The sequence below is a fragment of the Crocuta crocuta genome, unplaced genomic scaffold, assembly GCF_008692635.1.
Source record: "Crocuta crocuta isolate KB4526 unplaced genomic scaffold, BGI_CrCroc_1.0 scaffold180, whole genome shotgun sequence".
NCBI classification, from domain to species: Eukaryota; Metazoa; Chordata; class Mammalia; order Carnivora; family Hyaenidae; genus Crocuta; species Crocuta crocuta.
In genome coordinates, this window is record NW_027527549.1 from 1013232 (window position 1) to 1029609 (window position 16378).

Below are 16378 nucleotides of genomic sequence, written 5' to 3' on the forward strand. Positions count from 1 at the left end.
CTAGGAAGTGACCCAGTGTCATTATGTCCCCTTATACATCTGCCTAAAGACTTAATATCTAGTTTGTGGTGGAATTGTGATTTGAACCCAGGTGGTGGGGTTCGTAGCTTCTGCATTTTGAAATATTCTGTACCACCTCTCAGTATTTAAACTCCGCTGCTAAGAGTTGTCTGTTGACTTGCAGCCCAGCAGTCCTGTATTCCTAGTTCCTCCTTTCCTTTTACCATCTGCTTTTCTGTAAGATGCTATACCTGGAGGAAAACAAACCATAATCAATTAGACAGTTTTACTCTTCCTTCCATACTTCCATGGATTTTTATTTAACATGTATTCATCAAAAACAAAAACAAAACTAATCATTTCTTAGCTCAGGGTTCAGGAAGAACCTTCCAAAAGTGTTAACCTCTTGGCAATTCATTGTTTCCACTTGTAGTTTCCTGAAGAAGCTAGTTTTAAACAGGCTTAACTGCTGTGGTTTAGCCTAAATTACAAAACAATCTGCTACTTACTTAGTTACATTTGTAGGTCAGTACTATAAATATTACTTCCTGTACTATTCCTGTGGATCAAAATAGAGCTACTGTTTTGCTCAGTGGTAACTATTATTCTGTAATTTTGTCCCCTTTTACTTCAATATCCTGGAACTCCTAGGTTAATTAATGTAGTGAACATTTCTTCCTAAATTTTACCTCCTTTGTTCCTGCCCATTTGTAGGAGGTCTATGACAAAAATGTCTTGTAGCTGGCCGTGTGTCTTGGGAATTTAGACAAAAATTTTGATGTTGCTTAGCTTTCATATTAGATAGTATAGCCTTATAAAGAATGACTGGCAAATTTTTTAATCCGGATGTCTGGATTTGTTACCTTTTATTTTTATGTAAGTAGCACTTTTAAAAAAATTATTGTTTTCTTTTTAAACTTTTTTTTTAATGTTTTATTTATTTCTGAGAGAGAGAGGGAGACACAGAATCCGAAACAGGCTCCAGGCTCTGAGCTAGCTGTCAGCACAGAGCCCGACGCGGGACTCAAACCCACGAACTATGAGATCATGATCTGAGCCGAAGTCGGATGCTTAACCGACTGAGCCACCCAGGCGCCCCCCAAAAAATTATTGTTAAGAGTGTTTTAATTCTGATTTTACTAGTCTTTCTTACTTTGTGTATTCCTGGATTGTGTTTTCCAGCGTGAGATCTTCCTAGATCTTAAATCACTGAAGTGGAAAACTGAAAGACTTGCTGAAAACGACAGTATTAGAGTTTAGGAGTTATGCTCATTTGGCATCTCCATAACAATTTTCAGAGAAATTAGTTAGCAATAGCTTAGAAAATGTCACTGAAGAAGATCTCTAATTAAAATAAAATGTTTATGTCCCCACCTAACAAAAGTACAAGAATTAGTGAATTAGAGAAATTTCCATTAGTGGGTAATAGAAACTTAAATTCTCCACATTGCAGGTTTTGATAAGGCAGGTTTAAAAAAAATCTTTTTTTTAATGTTTGTTTATTTTTGAAGGAGAGAGAGACAGAACATGAGCAGGGGAAGAGAAGAGAGAGAGGGAGACACAGATTCCGCAGCAGGCTCCAAGCTCTGAGCTGTCAACACAGAGCCTGACAATGGGGCTCAAACTCACCAACTGTGAGATCATGGCCTGAGCTGAAGTCGGACGCTTAACCAACCCAGGCAGACAGGGCAGGTTTAAAAGAAAGCTTTGAAGTCTCTCTTCTCAACACTTGGCAAGAAGGAGAAATATCTTTTCCCCCGAATGAGAAATTCTGATATGTAGGAAGCATTTATTCAGCATTTGTGTTCAGAGCATAATAAATAAAAAGATAAACGAGCTATGGTCACTGTTTTAAAGGTAGCAAAAAGTTCTTGATTTTCTTACTTCTCCATAGTTAGTTACAAAAGAGCCTTACTAGAAGGCTGTCAATAGCAAAAGTAGATTTCTAGAATAAGTAGAAAAAAGTAAACCAAAAGCATCTCCTTTTAAAATATTTTTATCCTGGGTTGTAATTTCTTCAGTTCACATACCAGTTAAAGATAAAATGTATAAGTAACTTGTGAACTGGGTTATAATTTTCTGAGGAATAAGGTAAAACATCTTAAAATATTCTGAAAGGGTAACTTAGGTGAGAAATTATTGAGCTCTTCATAATTAAGCAAAAGTTACAATTGTATTCAAGCCTTGGCTTTTAATAAATTACATTTAAAAAACACAAGTTTTTTTCCTCCCCCAGTGAATTAAAAGGTGAATGTAAGTTAATAAGTGAAGGTTTTTGTTGCTTTTGCCTGTGCTCTTAATGGGAATGGGGTGAGTATTGTAAGTGTTGTAGGGTAAACGGTTTTCAGAAGTCCCTTAAACCGTCTGTTCTTGTCTCAAACATCTTTCCGTTAATTTAACCTGAAGGGAGCCAAACCAGTCCCCCTTCTCCTAACTTCCGAGACTTCTGTGAAAGTCCTTTGTCTTAAGTGTCTAGAACCAACCTGGGTGACGGATTCTTTGAACAGAAAAGCTAAAAACAAACCAACAAAAACCCCTAAACGAACAATACCACAGACCCGGCAAAGCGGTGTAACTGTGGCGCTGTTTTCTCCAGCTGGCCTGCAAGCAACGACGAAGCATTCTGGATTCCCTGTGAGGATGGATAACGCCGTGCCCATCGTGCCCCAGGCGCCAGCCGCCCAGCCGCTGCAGATCCAGTCAGGAGTCCTTACGCAGGTAAAAGCCACAGCCACCCGGATACTCAGTATCGCTGAAGGGCTACTGAGAGTCCGATATTTTATCCTACGAGGTGGTATTCGCTTTGACTGTGAGATCTTTCTTGGTCACGATTCAGTGGACATCAAAGGAAACCTCTGTAAGAGAATGCTTCCTCAGACCTCACGCTATTGTAGCCCTGCTAGTGTCTTCCTTGGACTTAGGTGGACAGCTACCCAGACCTCGGGAAACCATGCTGAGTAAACTCACTCCGATTTTGTGGGATGCAGTTCACTTTTTGTATGTATGTAGCAATATTTTGATTCTAAAGATAAAGCGTTCCCCTTTGGTTCCCTTCAGTGCCCCCTTTGCTCACTCTTTCCGAGTCACATCATGGTGGAGAGGCTGGATCATATCAGGATGCCTCTTGGGAGTATTACAAGTCCTTCATTCTGTGTGGTTAACCGACTGAGCTGTAGAAGGCCTCAGTCTGGGCAAGGAAATCATGAAATATTCATATAAGCAACAGAGCTTATATTTTCACTTTTCTGTGTGTAAATGTTTGTGGCCCATGACACACAGGACGTTTGGAAGCCCCAAACCCTTACTTTGTGAGTTGGAAGAAGAGGAATTCTTAGTACACACCTTTGTGAACTGAGTTTTACCCAATCCTCTGAATCTGGCCCAAGAAGGATTCGTAAACTTGACTGCTTTAGGCCACTGACATTTGACCTAGTGGGCTGCTGAGCAGAGCTGCAGGGAGAGCTGTTTGTACACGCCTTTGAGGTGATGTGAGATGACCACTTGTCGGTAATGCCTTGGGGGGGGTGAGAACCCTTCTGAATCCAGATAACCTGCCTCCGTGTTTGTTTCACTCACCTGCCTAATCTACGTTTCAGGGAAGCTGTACACCACTAATGGTAGCAACTCTTCACCCTCAAGTAGCCACCATCACACCGCAGTACGCGGTGCCCTTTACTCTGAGCTGCGCAGCCGGCCGGCCGGCGCTGGTTGAACAGACTGCCGCTGTACTGGTAATTCCCCTCGCTTGATTGTGTTACTAACGGAGTTTCTTTGGTTTCTTTCTTTTTTATTTTTTTCCTGTTTGTTTTTGTTCTGTTTTCTTCTGGTTTTCCCATTTTTCAAAACAAAACAAAAAAAAGAAAGTTTTTTTAACTTGGTCTCTGCAGAAGGCATGGAAGCATGTGCCGTCTTGTGGCTGTGTTCTTGCTACATCTTTGATGTCTCCTCGTTTTCCTCCCCAACATTCGCAGAAGCACTGTTTCACTCTGATACTCAGTGGGGCTCTGTGAGGAGCCAGGTCCCTTTATTCTCCCCTGCCAGCCTAGTGCGATAAAAGCTCTTCACGTAGCCTCAGAAGAGCTTCGACACTTACTGCTTTCCGCCCTTTTACCCTCTGATCCCCAAGAATGAAGGAAATGGCCTTTAGTTTGGCTCGGCTACAGGTATCCGGATGGCCAAAATTTGAACTCCTTGGCAAGTTAGCTTCCTTCTTCTTTTGCTATTTTAAGCTTCTAAAACTTTTGTGCATGTAGGAATGTTTAAGATGCTCTTAATTTATTGCTTTACCGGTTGATGTTAACTTTCCTTCTATGAACGTATGAAGATAACTCTTTCTGCCACTCACGATCTGTGGCAGCTGATATCTTCCATTTAAAGATGTCCCCTTCAGAATCTTTTTATCGTATTTCATTTGTTGGTTGAGGTTAAAGGTGAGCTCATTTTTAGGGGTTTATGGAGAAATTGATTACTTTACAAATAGGTCTTTATACAAAGGCAAAAATATGGCTGAAAAACTTTATGCAAATACAATATCTTTGTTACTAAAAGTCCTGGGGAAAGTTGATTAAATACAGCAGCAAATGTAGTAGTGTGGGGCTTAGAGCTAGGAAAAACAAATAGGACTTCGAGGTGTATTTCAGGATTTGTAACCTTCAGAGTGATCTTCGGATGTGTTTTAGTTTATTTGGGGGAGTTGGAATTGTTTATTGGACATCCAGCATTTCATTATTTGAAATTTAAAAGTAGGTAAGCTTTTGAAAAACCGTATTGATACTCTTGAACACTGATATCTGTATCTTTCAAAGAGGCTTTAAATTTCCTTTGTCGTTTCTCAAGGATTCATGTGAGCGTAAACACTTCCAGAAACACACTTTGGTTGTTGGAGTTTGTTTGGCTTTTAGTTTAAAAGTCTTTGTCACCTCCAGATGAATTATATATCATAAGCATAAAACCTGAGTGCAAGGGAGTTAGCTATATTTCCAACTTGATTGATCCAAGCCACTGGTTTTAATTTGCTCACCTATAGCTTTGAGAATGTCAGTTGATACTTCTCCTTTGCTGCTTCTCTTAAGTTTGCACTAGTCATTTGCTAAGCTTTGCATATTTTTGTTCTTCCTCTGTCAAAACAGTTCGTCGCTTGGAACGCCAGATTTCTGCCTCACGTTGGAATGTTATTTCTTGCTCTGTATTAAACTACATCCTTTGTCTTGTGCAGGTGTTGGCTTATGGAAAGACGCATGGTGTGACTTAACATACTTCTCTTATTTTTTGTTTTGTTTTATTTTGTTTTAAATTCTGCTTATGGTAGCAGACGTGTTTGCAGTTTCTCTGCTTTGAAGGCTTCTTGTTTGGAACCGGTATTTGTAACAAGTGGATCTGTTACTTGCAGAAATATTTTTAAAACAGTGTGTTGATGGCCTTGCAGTTTGAAATTCAAGAAAAGAACCATATGTACCCCAAGCATTGTAGGTGATTGTTCTGTAGAATTTGAGTTTAAAAAGGAAACTTTCAAATCTGTTCCCATTTTTTCATAAAATGCCAGAATTTCTGCAAGAGGTTCAGAAAACATATTTGTTGCTGTCTATGGCAAGTGCTTGTTAAAAACTAGAAAATGATGTATTTTCTTGTAGTGATTAGTTTTTATGTTGACGTATGTTTCTACAGATGATACATTAAACAGTATATTTGAGGTAACTATTAAGGACAGAATATGGTGCTCTCTGCATCTGTTTCATAAATATTTTAATTACTGCCTTATTTAATTCTATCACGTGGCTATATATGATGAAGTTAGCTTTCTTTTGCCGGTATAAGCTTGTTTGCCAAAGGATTTTGGCCTTTGGTCATCCACATCTGGCTCCATTTTCCAAGTTCTACCCATTTAAAAAGGCACAATTCTCCCCTTTGTTTTATGGGTTGAATTGACCTCATGTCTTAACTGATTGGCACTTAAAATTTTAAATTCTTATTTTTAATCTCAAGGGAGCTGTCTTAGCTCTTTCGAGGGATATTTTTAGAATTGTTGCAAAAATGACACTCTATCATTTAACCAGAGCTTCTCTCTGAACTCTTGGACTCCTTTGCTCTACAGTATAATAGAAGCTCCTAACCACAGGGATCCTCTTTTCTTTAATACCCTGGTGGTCATGTTACCGAGGTGGCTGAGAGAAAGCAGCATGCTCTCTTTCCCTGTTCATAAGACTTGCAACCTTGAGCCCCTCTGACTTTTCTTTTTTGATCTCTGCAAGTTAACAGTCTACAAGCAACTTCTTTTAAGATAGGAATTTTTCTTTCATCTGAAAAACAAAGGAAAAAGCCAAGAATGAGTCAAGTCGGGATCTTTTTGTGTGTGTTTCCTTACAGCAGGCTTGGCCTGGAGGAACCCAACAAATTCTCCTGCCTTCAACTTGGCAACAGTTGCCTGGGGTAGCTCTACACAACTCTGTCCAGCCCACAGCGGTGATTCCAGAGGCCATGGGCAGTGGCCAGCAGCTCACAGACTGGAGGCAAGTATCCCGTGTTCCTCTCTGGGGTGTTTGCAAGGGCAGATCCCTTAGGGCATCAAGCAGGACTGCTTGATGACGACTGGGAAGAAGATAAAGGAGAGATGTATCTCTGCTTCAGATTCTTTAGGAAAAGAGCCCTGTTAGGGCTCGGAGATGGGAGAATGAGAAAAGTCTGAATGCCGGAAAACAGTAGGTTCCGAGGTCAGGAATCATCTACTCCAGATTTAAAGAAAGTCTTACGCAATAGGAAGCCATACAGTGAGAACGCATAGCCTTGTAATCCAGGAACCCAATTTAAAAAATAGAATGCAGCTCTCTGTGGTTGTTTTAATTGCTGTTAATGCCTACTGAGTCCTAATTTCCCAGGGATTCAGGCGTTCAGTCTTCTGCGTTTCTTTCTGTCGCTGCAGGGGCGCCCACTCTCACGGCAGCCAGTACGGCGCTATCATGCAGCAGCCGTCCTTGCTGACCAACCACGTGACGCTGGCCACTGCTCAGCCCCTGAATGTTGGCGTTGCCCATGTCGTCAGACAGCAGCAATCTAGTTCCCTCCCTTCAAAGAAGAATAAGCAGTCTGCTCCAGTCTCCTCAAAGTAAGTGTGCGTGAGGGCTGGTAGTCAAAATGGCCTTTGTGAGAGAGCTGTTGCCAGCATGGCAGGTGCCGTGGCATAGACGCTCGCGGTGGGAAGCGGCAGGTAGCCTCCAGCCTGTGGCCGCGCTGACCTGTCCCCTTGGCCACGCATACCAGGTGTGTCCTGGTCGTGCAGTTCCTCTCTGCCGCCACTCTGCGTCTGTGCCTCCTTCGTGTCGCCGTTGTTGTTTGTCTGCCCACTTGACAGGGTGAAATTTAACCATGGAGTAGAGGGCATACACGAAAGTCATGTTGGATTTTAGGTTTGTTGTCCCTGGAAATCCTGGCTGGGGTGATTAGTTTATTTTTTATTAGAACTTATGTAGTTTAGTGTATTGGCTTAATGATTAGGCAAAAAGGAATCACAAAGCAAGCTGGAAAGAGTTCTAGGGAAAAGATGGGTAGTCTTGGGGGCCAAGAACTGAGCAGTCTCTCTTGTGACCGTTTTCTCCAGGTCCTCTCTGGATGTCCTGCCTTCTCAAGTCTATTCTCTGGTTGGGAGCAGTCCCCTCCGTACCACCTCTTCTTATAACTCCCTAGTTCCCGTCTCAGACCAGCATCAGCCAATCGTCATTCCAGATACCCCCAGCCCTCCTGTGAGTGTCATCACCATCCGCAGTGACACAGATGAAGAAGAGGACAACAAGTATAAGCCCAGTAGGTAAGAAGCGCAGGGGAGCGGCCACTGAGGCTCCTACCCTAAGTCTCGCAGCTTCAGGCGAGTGGTCTGGTTTGGGCCTTTGAAAGGAAGGACTGAAAAAAAGGTATTTGGAAGCATGGCCTTGGACGCATGAGTCAGAACAGTCCAGTCTCCATAACTGAGCATCACGTTAAACCAGTCTTCCAGGCTATGTTAGCTGGAAGGTAGATATGAAGTTGCTTCATATTCAGCTCCTCTGGGGTGGAAGGCACATTATACCACAGACATGATCCCATGCCTTTAAGGACCTTTAGAGTCTGAAAATAGATGCCATAGCAGAAGCATATAAAAAACAGTGCAACAAGTCAGTAGATAGGAGGCTATTTGTTAGTTCTTAATCTGTAAAGGCCTTTTTAGAAGAGGTGGAACTTTGAGTAGGGCTACCTGCTTTTTCTCTTCCTGCTGTATGATCTGAAAGTTGATGAATAGAAGTACCAGATAATTTCCTCTTATCTCAGCACCTTAATCCAAGTCTTAACAACTGGGCAGTTAACCAAGAGAGAGCTGATTCATTCAAGAACTGTTACGTACATCTCTCTCTCTCAGTGCTAACGTGGTTAACTGCCTTGATCGTTCAGTGTTGCATTCTTTAGTGTTAGGCATAGAGAAGAGGGAATAGCCCCATGTTTCCCTGAGGAGGTAGGATTCACACATGACAGTAACTTATGAGACTTTACAGAGTTATGTATAAATGAAGTTTAAATGAAATGAAAGAGCAGATTTAGAATGAAGTACTTCAAAAGAGCAATTTACAAATGGTATTTACAATTACAAAATGGTATTTACACATGGCAAGTGGACTTGAAACTAAGTTTTGAACACGGCTTCTAAACTGATTTGGGGAAGAGAAAGGATAAACTTTCCAGTGAGGAAAAGTGGCCTTGCAGTGGCAAAAATCATATAACCAGCCGGATGGCTTTGACTGGAGCCAAGCCTGTTGAAAAAATCAGGAAAATTAAATTTAGGAAGGTGGGATTCAATTTGTGAAGGTACTTAAAAAAAGCGTGGTGGGAAGTTTGACTAGACGTGATAAGGCACCATTTATAGTCTAGCCGGGGGGCTGTGGGGAAAAGTGTTGCCTGAAGGGGACCGTTGAAATAGCCAGGAGCGGAAATGGCTCAGGGGCAACGTGGAAGAGGTGTGGGGGTTGTATGTCTGGTGTCATTGTGTCCTGGCTCTGAATCCTGGCTCCACCGCTCATCACCTGTGTGACCTTGGCCAAGGGTCTTACTCTCTCCGCGCTTCAGGCTCCTCATCTGCAAAATGGGGGTGATAAAACCAAGTTGGTGGAAGTGTTGGTGAGGATTCGGTGAGATAGTATGTAGAGTATAAGCACAGTGCCCGATGCATGAAGAGCACTCAGAACTTTGCTGCTGCTAGAATTATCCTACTGCTGTGGGTGTCGTCAGCAGCTCTGTCCTCAAGGGAGGACCAGAAGTCATCCAAAGAAACTGCCAGAAAAGGGGTTGGATGTTCACGAATTTTCACATATTTTCTTCTCCTCAGCTCCGGCCTGAAGGCAAGGTCTAATGTCATCAGTTACGTCACTGTCAATGATTCTCCAGACTCTGACTCTTCCTTGAGCAGCCCGTATTCCACTGATACCCTGAGTGCCCTCCGGGGCAATAGCGGACCCCTTGTGGAGGCGCCTGGCAGAGTCGTGGGGGAGGGTGCCGGCACCCGCACCATCATTGTGCCTCCACTGAAAACGCAGCTTGGCGACTGCACAGTAGCAACCCAGGCCTCAGGTGAGTGTCTTCACGGCTGCGGTTGAATTCTCCTTTGACGTGCATCCCCTTAATGTGTTGCTATGATCTTCCTAAGCCAATAGTAGAGACCAGTTACTTAATTCAGAAGTCAGTTCCTTTCACGTGAAGTTATTTTTTGGCAGTTTATCTTACTGGGTTGATTTTGTTGGCATTCACATAAAAGTGGATTTTGTCGTCTCAGAAATATACTCATTGTTGGAGGGAGAAGGCAGACCAGAGCTGTTGTATGGGTGGAAGGATTAGGCAATCCACCCCCGCCCCCAAACACACACACACAGGTGATTCAAATTTGACAATCAAGCATGAACAGGAACTGATAATATTAAAAAATGACTGCGAAAAGTTTTTAAAGAAAATGATATGTACTTATATCTTTTCTTACCCAGTGTCATAGCAATGACACTTTTGTGGTTTTTAGTATCAACCTAATTTCCTCCATCCTTTTTGCTGTTAGGTGCCAGTCTTAGGCTCCCTGGTGCAGTTATCAGGTAAAGCTAGCCCCAGTGGCAAGCCCCACATTTCCCTTGGCTTGACACAATAGAAGTTTGCTTCTTCCTCACATGGCTTGCCAGTGCTGGTGCTCCTGCTGGGTGGGCCTGTGGTGAGGTGAGGATCAGAGCCCAGAAATCCTCAGCCTCCAATGAGAAGGAGAAAGAGTTTGGAGGAGGGACATACATTTCTTTACCTCCTGAGCCCTGGAAAGAGTGAAAACTAATCACATGGCCCCACCTAGAGGCCAAGGGGCCCAGGAAGCGTAGTTCTTATCTGGGCAGCTGTTTTCCAGTGGCAGCTGTATACACCGAAGGAGGGGAGCTTCAAGTTTGAGTGTCAGGATAGCCGTGTGTGCTGTACTTAGAGTGACTTCCTGTGAATTATGTTACTGCCGGAGACATAAACAGGGGTCGGAAATAGGCAGCTGTCCCCATGCAGACAAGGCAGAACTCCTGATGCCAGGCTACTGAGCAACGTTGTTAGGGGCTCTTTCCACTGTTGGCTCCAAAGAATACAGGCTACTCCGCACACCATTGAATAGATGCTCCAGTGTTCCTGGTGGTCCCGCAGAAGGAAACAACAGGTTGACGTTGATCTTGCTTATATCTGCCCTGCAGTTTCTTAGAATTTGAAGACAGTGAGGGCCTCAAAAATCTAGCCTTCTTTTAAAGCCCCTTTGACACCTAAATGTCCTAAGTATTGCTAGCATCTTACTCAGCTTCTGATTGTCATTCCATACTTGTTTAAGCCCTTCCTCCATAAGACTGTAGGCCCCTTGCGGGAAGGGACTGTGTCCTGCTGGTGTTTGTATTTCCAGTAGAGCCTTGTACGTTACAGGAGGTTAGATACCATTTACCAAAGTGAGCCTTTCAGAGATCCTTTATGTATGGAGTTTTGCAGCCAGACAGAAAAGAAGTAGGTTGTATAGTTTTTGTTCCTCTGGTGTAAATGTGGGTGACGAAAGAAGGTATACATGAAACCTGAACTCTTGCAAGCTTTGTGCAGAGCTGAACTGATTACTGTGATGCCACCTGAGGTTTACATCTGCTACTCGTAACTCAGTAGGGTTTGACCCTGTTATAGGTCTCCTGAGCAGTAAGGCCAAGCCGGTGGCCTCAGTGAGCGGGCAGTCATCTGGATGCTGTATTACCCCCACCGGATATCGAGCTCCGCGTGGGGGGACCAGTGCGGCACAGCCACTCAACCTTAGCCAGGTAAGCGCGAGGGGCTGCTGCCTTCTGTTGGGGGCCCTTCCTCTTGTTACTCTCTGGAGAACCCTGCTTCTGGCTGGACTGCTGAATAAAGCCGACTGAAGCCCTTCTTGTGTCTGTCAGTTTGGTGTTCTGTGGCCTGCGTCATACCTGCATGTGCTGCGTCTCTGTTCCCTCGTATGTGTGTTGACGTACATCCCAGTTGTTACCCGTCAGGTTTCGCTAGCCTATCCCGGAAGCTTAAGAGAAACGTCTGGAATTTAGAAAGCTCTGGATGCTTTAGTCTGTGCCTGGTTCTGTACTACCACATGCTTTGAGACCAAATTCTCTTCCTTTCTCTCCCAGGTCGTAAATAACCTGAGCCTCACGCTGATTACTTGAGGCAAGGGACAGTGAAAAACTGTGGCCACTTCATCAACTGGTCCTAGTCCCTTGTGGGGGCTTGAGTCTGGGATTTGCCTCCCCCCGTCCCCCCGCCCACCCCCTACTATCTGGTTCTCGGATGCAGTGGGGAAAGGCACTGTTCTGTTTCTAAAAGGGGCACTATTCACTCTTTCATCAGCTAAAATTCTGGTGCTTGTATGTTGTCTCCCAGTAGTGAGAAAGTGTATATATGAGGGGGTAGCTGTGAGTGTGTGTGAGTGCATGTTGTGTGTGTGAGAGAGAAAGCACATGCAAGTGCAAATGTAAGTTTGAGTCAGTGCATGTGTTTTAGGCTCCACAAGCCAAGAGGGATATGAAGAACTTAGAGGAGAACGAAAGAAAACAATGGCAAGAAAGAAAGGTTAGGAAAAATTCAAATTCACTGGCGCCAGATTAGGGTGAGTTGAGTCAACAGTTACTAACTTGGAAGAGCAGGAANCCCACCCCCCACCCCGCCTCTGTCACACGTAAGAGCAAACTGCTGCTCTCTGGGCTGGGTTAGGATCTGTTCTGCCACGAGGTGGAGGGCTGGAGGCTGACCTCTGACAGCATGGCTGGGCTGGGAGATTGTGTGCTGTGGCAGCCCAGGGGCAGAGCAGGTTAGAACCGCGGCCCTCAGCCTGGCCTTGGGTGCTCTGAGCCAGAGTGACCCCAAGGTGCCTCACTCCCTTCTTCCTCCTTCCAGAACCAGCAGTCGTCGTCCGCTCCAACTTCACAGGAGAGAAGCAGCAACCCTGCGCCCCGCAGGCAGCAGGCGTTTGTGGCCCCGCTCTCTCAAGCCCCCTACGCCTTCCAGCATGGCAGCCCACTGCACTCGACGGGGCACCCACACCTGGCCCCGGCCCCTGCACACCTGCCGAGCCAGCCTCACCTGTATACGTATGCTGCCCCCACCTCTGCCGCTGCATTGGGCTCCACCAGCTCCATTGCTCACCTCTTCTCCCCCCAGGGCTCCTCGAGGCACGCTGCAGCCTACACCACCCACCCTAGCACTCTGGTGCACCAGGTCCCTGTCAGCGTCGGGCCCAGCCTCCTCACTTCTGCCAGCGTGGCCCCTGCTCAGTACCAACACCAGTTTGCCACCCAGTCCTATATTGGGTCTTCCCGAGGCTCAGCCATTTACACTGGATACCCACTGAGTCCTACCAAGATCAGCCAGTATTCCTATTTGTAGTTGGTGAGCAGAGGGAGGGGGCGCTCACGGCTGCCCGTTCCTGGCCCGGAAACTTCAGTAACAGCCTATGATGAGCTCCTCCCTTGCCCCCTCTTGAAACTCCGTAGCCAGCAACTCATCCCGCAGGGGCCCCTGAAGCAGAAGGTTTCTCTGGGGGAACCTTTCTTAGTGTTGACTGCATTGTTGTAGTCTCCCAAAATCTGCCCTATTTTTAAATTCTTTATTTTTGTGACAGCATTTCTGGTATTTGGAAGAGTTCAGATGCCCATCTTCTGCAGTTACCAAGGAAGAGAGGTCATTCTGAAGTTACCCTTTGAAAAAAGTTTCTCTCTGACTTGATTTCTATAAATGTTTTTAAAATGAGTGAAGCCCCTCTTTATTTAACTTTGTTTTATTGTGATTGCTGGTCGGAGGAAAAATGCTGATAGGAGGACTTGAAATCTGGTAACAAGTGAGAAGAGAAAAATCGTCATGTTGTACTTGTTTAAAAAACCAAGACTTACCTGCCTCCTTTAAGAGCAGCTTACCCAAGTCTGTATTTGACTATCAGGCATTTCTCCTCAAAATTTTACCTTTCTTTATAGGACGTTAGACTTACAGTGTTTTAGTTTTGTCTTCATGTCACATTAAACATACTGGGCAATTGTTATTTTGCAAAACTGGTTATATACTGCTCTCTGTGTTACTGGTGGGATTCTCTCAGTTGCTCCTGTGTTTATTTTAAAGTAGTGTTAAAAAGGCAGCTCACCATTTGCTGGTAACTTAGTGTGAGAGAATCCATATGTACCGTGAAAGCACTAGGTATTCTTTTTAAATGAAGTACCATGCATCCTTCTTAAGTTATTTTTTACAAGTCCTTCTCTCTCTGATTCAGCTTAAATGTTACTGGAAAAGCCATTACGGTGGTTATTGTTGTATGGTGGTGATTGTCTTATTATATGCAAAATCTCTGTGTATTATGCGATACTGGCATTGGTGAGCTTTGCCTAAAGGTTGTTGGCATTGGTGAGCTTTGCCTGAAGATTAATATGAATTTTCAATAACACACCTCTCTCTCTTTGCCTCATCTCTCCCTTCTGTTCTATGTGATTTATTTGGGGAGAAAGTAAAGAATATGAAACCAGATAAGAACGTCGTGTATAGCTTTTATACTTTAAAGTAGCTTCCTTTGTATGCCAGCAGCAAACTGAATGCTCTCTTATTAAGACTTATACAATAAGTGCATGTAGGAATTGCAAAAAATATTTTAAAAATTTATTACTGAATTTAAAAATATTTTAGAAGTTTTGTAATGGTGGTGTTTTAATATTTTGCATAATTAAATATGTACATATTGATTAGAAAAATATAACAAGCAATTTTTCCTGCTAACCCAAAATGTTCTTTGTAATCAAACGTGTAGTGATTACACTTGAATTGTGTATTTAGTGTGTATCTGACCCTCCAGTGTTACCCCGGAGATGGAATTGATGTCTCCATTGTATTTAAACCAAAATGAACTGATACTTGTTGGAATGTATGTGAACTAATTGCAATTATATTAGAGCATATTACTGTAGTGTCGAACGAGCAGGGGCCTTGCCTGCAAGGAGAGGAGACCCTTGGAGTTGTTTTGCACAGGTGTGTCTGGTGAGGAGTTGTTCAGTGTGTGTCTCTTCCTCCCGTTCTCCTCCCTCCCCTGTCGTAGTGCCTTATATGATGACGTAGTGGTCCCTAGAGTTCACAGTGAGCTTGCCTTAGGGCGGACCAGCAAGCCCGTGTGGACCCTAAGCTGTTCACGGGCATTTATCAGAACAGGAGCAGTCGCTGTGTCGTGTGAGTGCATCACTGTCAGTTCTCCCGCCGACACCGACCAATAACAACAGCCGCTTTTCTCCTTTCCCGCCGCCTCTCCCCCTCTCCACTTCGGAATCTCAGCTGAGTTCTCACAGAAGCCTTTCCCCGTGTGGCTCTCTCACGGTGCATTGCCACCTTGCTGCTGGGGGAATTTGGGAAGCAGGTGAGAGGAGTCAAGCCAACATTAAAATACGTGGTTTTTTTTCTTTTCTTTTCTTTCAGAGTATGTGCAATTGCTTTTAGAATGAGATTTTTTTTTTCTCCCTTTTCCCATGTGGCAGTCCTTCCTGCAAATAGTTGACATTCCTAGTAAAATATTCGCTCGTTGAAAAAACCCTCTAACAGATCTGTTTATACCAAAGAGCCTGTTGTATTGCTTACCGTGTCCCCATACCAGGAGGAGGGGTTGTGTGCTGCCGCTGGGGACCGGGAACTCACAGAAAGGTTTCTGAGCCGGCGAAGAATAGGAAGAAGGAACCAAAGCCTGTTCAGTCATCAGGCTGCTGAGGTTTCTTTTTAACAATTTGTGTATTCTTGGGGCTGTGAAGTTGTCCTTGTACTCTCAGCTCCTGCATGGATCTGGGTCAAGTGGAGGGTACTGGGGGTGGGGATGTGCCTGCCCGGGAAAGATTTGGGGGAAGAAGGGTAACTCTAAGATACAGAAGCGTTCCATCGGAATTGAACAGTTTGTACTTGAGGGCTGAGTCCAGGACTGGTTCTTTGTAGAGATGGCGTCGAGGAGGTGCAGGGTGGAGACGGGGGATTCCATGGAGCCCGACCAGCAAGCTCTGTGCCGGGCTGAACACCGAGGAGCTGCCGCGGTATGTGGAGCTTCTTCCTTGGGAAGAGTAAGGGCTTCCGCGATGGGGCACAGTCAGTACAGCCTACCAGGAACGTGTCGGTGTTTTCTACTTTTTCTTTTCTCTTGTTTTCTTTTTTCTTTTGGTCATTCTGTTGAGTTGCGTTTGCATCACTGTATTGGTGAAGATAACCCAAGCAGTTTGTATAGTTTCCCTCACTAGCATTATATAGTTTTCTGGTCAGCGTGGATGATCTTTGTTTCCTTTATTGCCAAGCACATATTGATTTTCTTGCTCAAAGGCAGATCTCGTTTCTAGTAGAAACATGTTTTGTTCCTTAGCTTTCCTCTACAAGGGATAAGATGTGTTGTTTTTGTAACAAATGAGTTGCAGGAAAACACACACACACACACACACACACACACACACAACACTCCACTCCTGTGCCCCTGTCCAGTAAGTAGATACCACGGAAGATATGAGTCTCATTACCTTCATGGGGAAAAGACAATACCAAGAACTTGTATGGTTATCTTGTGTGTGTAGCTTTAAGAATTTTAGAAATTTTCAGCTTTAGTCTGCAAATTGGCATTTCAGATTTACCAAGATAAATATCCATCTGTGTCTGCTGAATGTATGTATATATGCTCAGTGTGGCTTTAGATTCTGTCCCTAGGGCTTAACATTGCCAGCCGTGGCAGGGCGGGGGGGAGCCCTGTGAATTCCGGCGAGCGGCCCAACTTCAAGCCAGCTTAAGGCTCTATAGTCCTCTCTGAACTTTGTGTTTCCAGCTTCTCCCCTTCAGGGAGAGGGAGAACGGGGTGGGGGGGGGGCGC

General features: G+C 44.4%; 1 protein-coding gene across 6 annotated transcripts in view; it reads left to right on the top strand.

Moving 5' to 3' along the window:
• Positions 1-15187, top strand: part of HIPK1 (homeodomain interacting protein kinase 1) — a 47847-nt gene extending 32660 nt beyond the window's left edge. The window contains exons 9-18 of one of the 6 annotated variants that reach the window (XM_077766978.1): positions 2597-2718; positions 3597-3731; positions 6364-6506; positions 6917-7099; positions 7592-7798; positions 9344-9585; positions 11182-11312; positions 12025-12093; positions 12418-12611; positions 13142-15187. In XM_077766978.1, coding sequence (XP_077623104.1) covers positions 2597-2718; positions 3597-3731; positions 6364-6506; positions 6917-7099; positions 7592-7798; positions 9344-9585; positions 11182-11312; positions 12025-12093; positions 12418-12611; positions 13142-13223 — 1508 coding nt within the window. In that variant the 3' untranslated portion in view covers positions 13224-15187. Of the gene's footprint in view, positions 1-2596; positions 2719-3596; positions 3732-6363; positions 6507-6916; positions 7100-7591; positions 7799-9343; positions 9586-11181; positions 11313-12024; positions 12131-12417 lie in introns of all 6 variants that reach the window. The other 5 variants (XM_077766940.1, XM_077766949.1, XM_077766987.1 and 2 more) reach the window with 5 other exon arrangements.
• The last annotated feature ends 1191 nt before the right edge of the window (positions 15188-16378 follow it).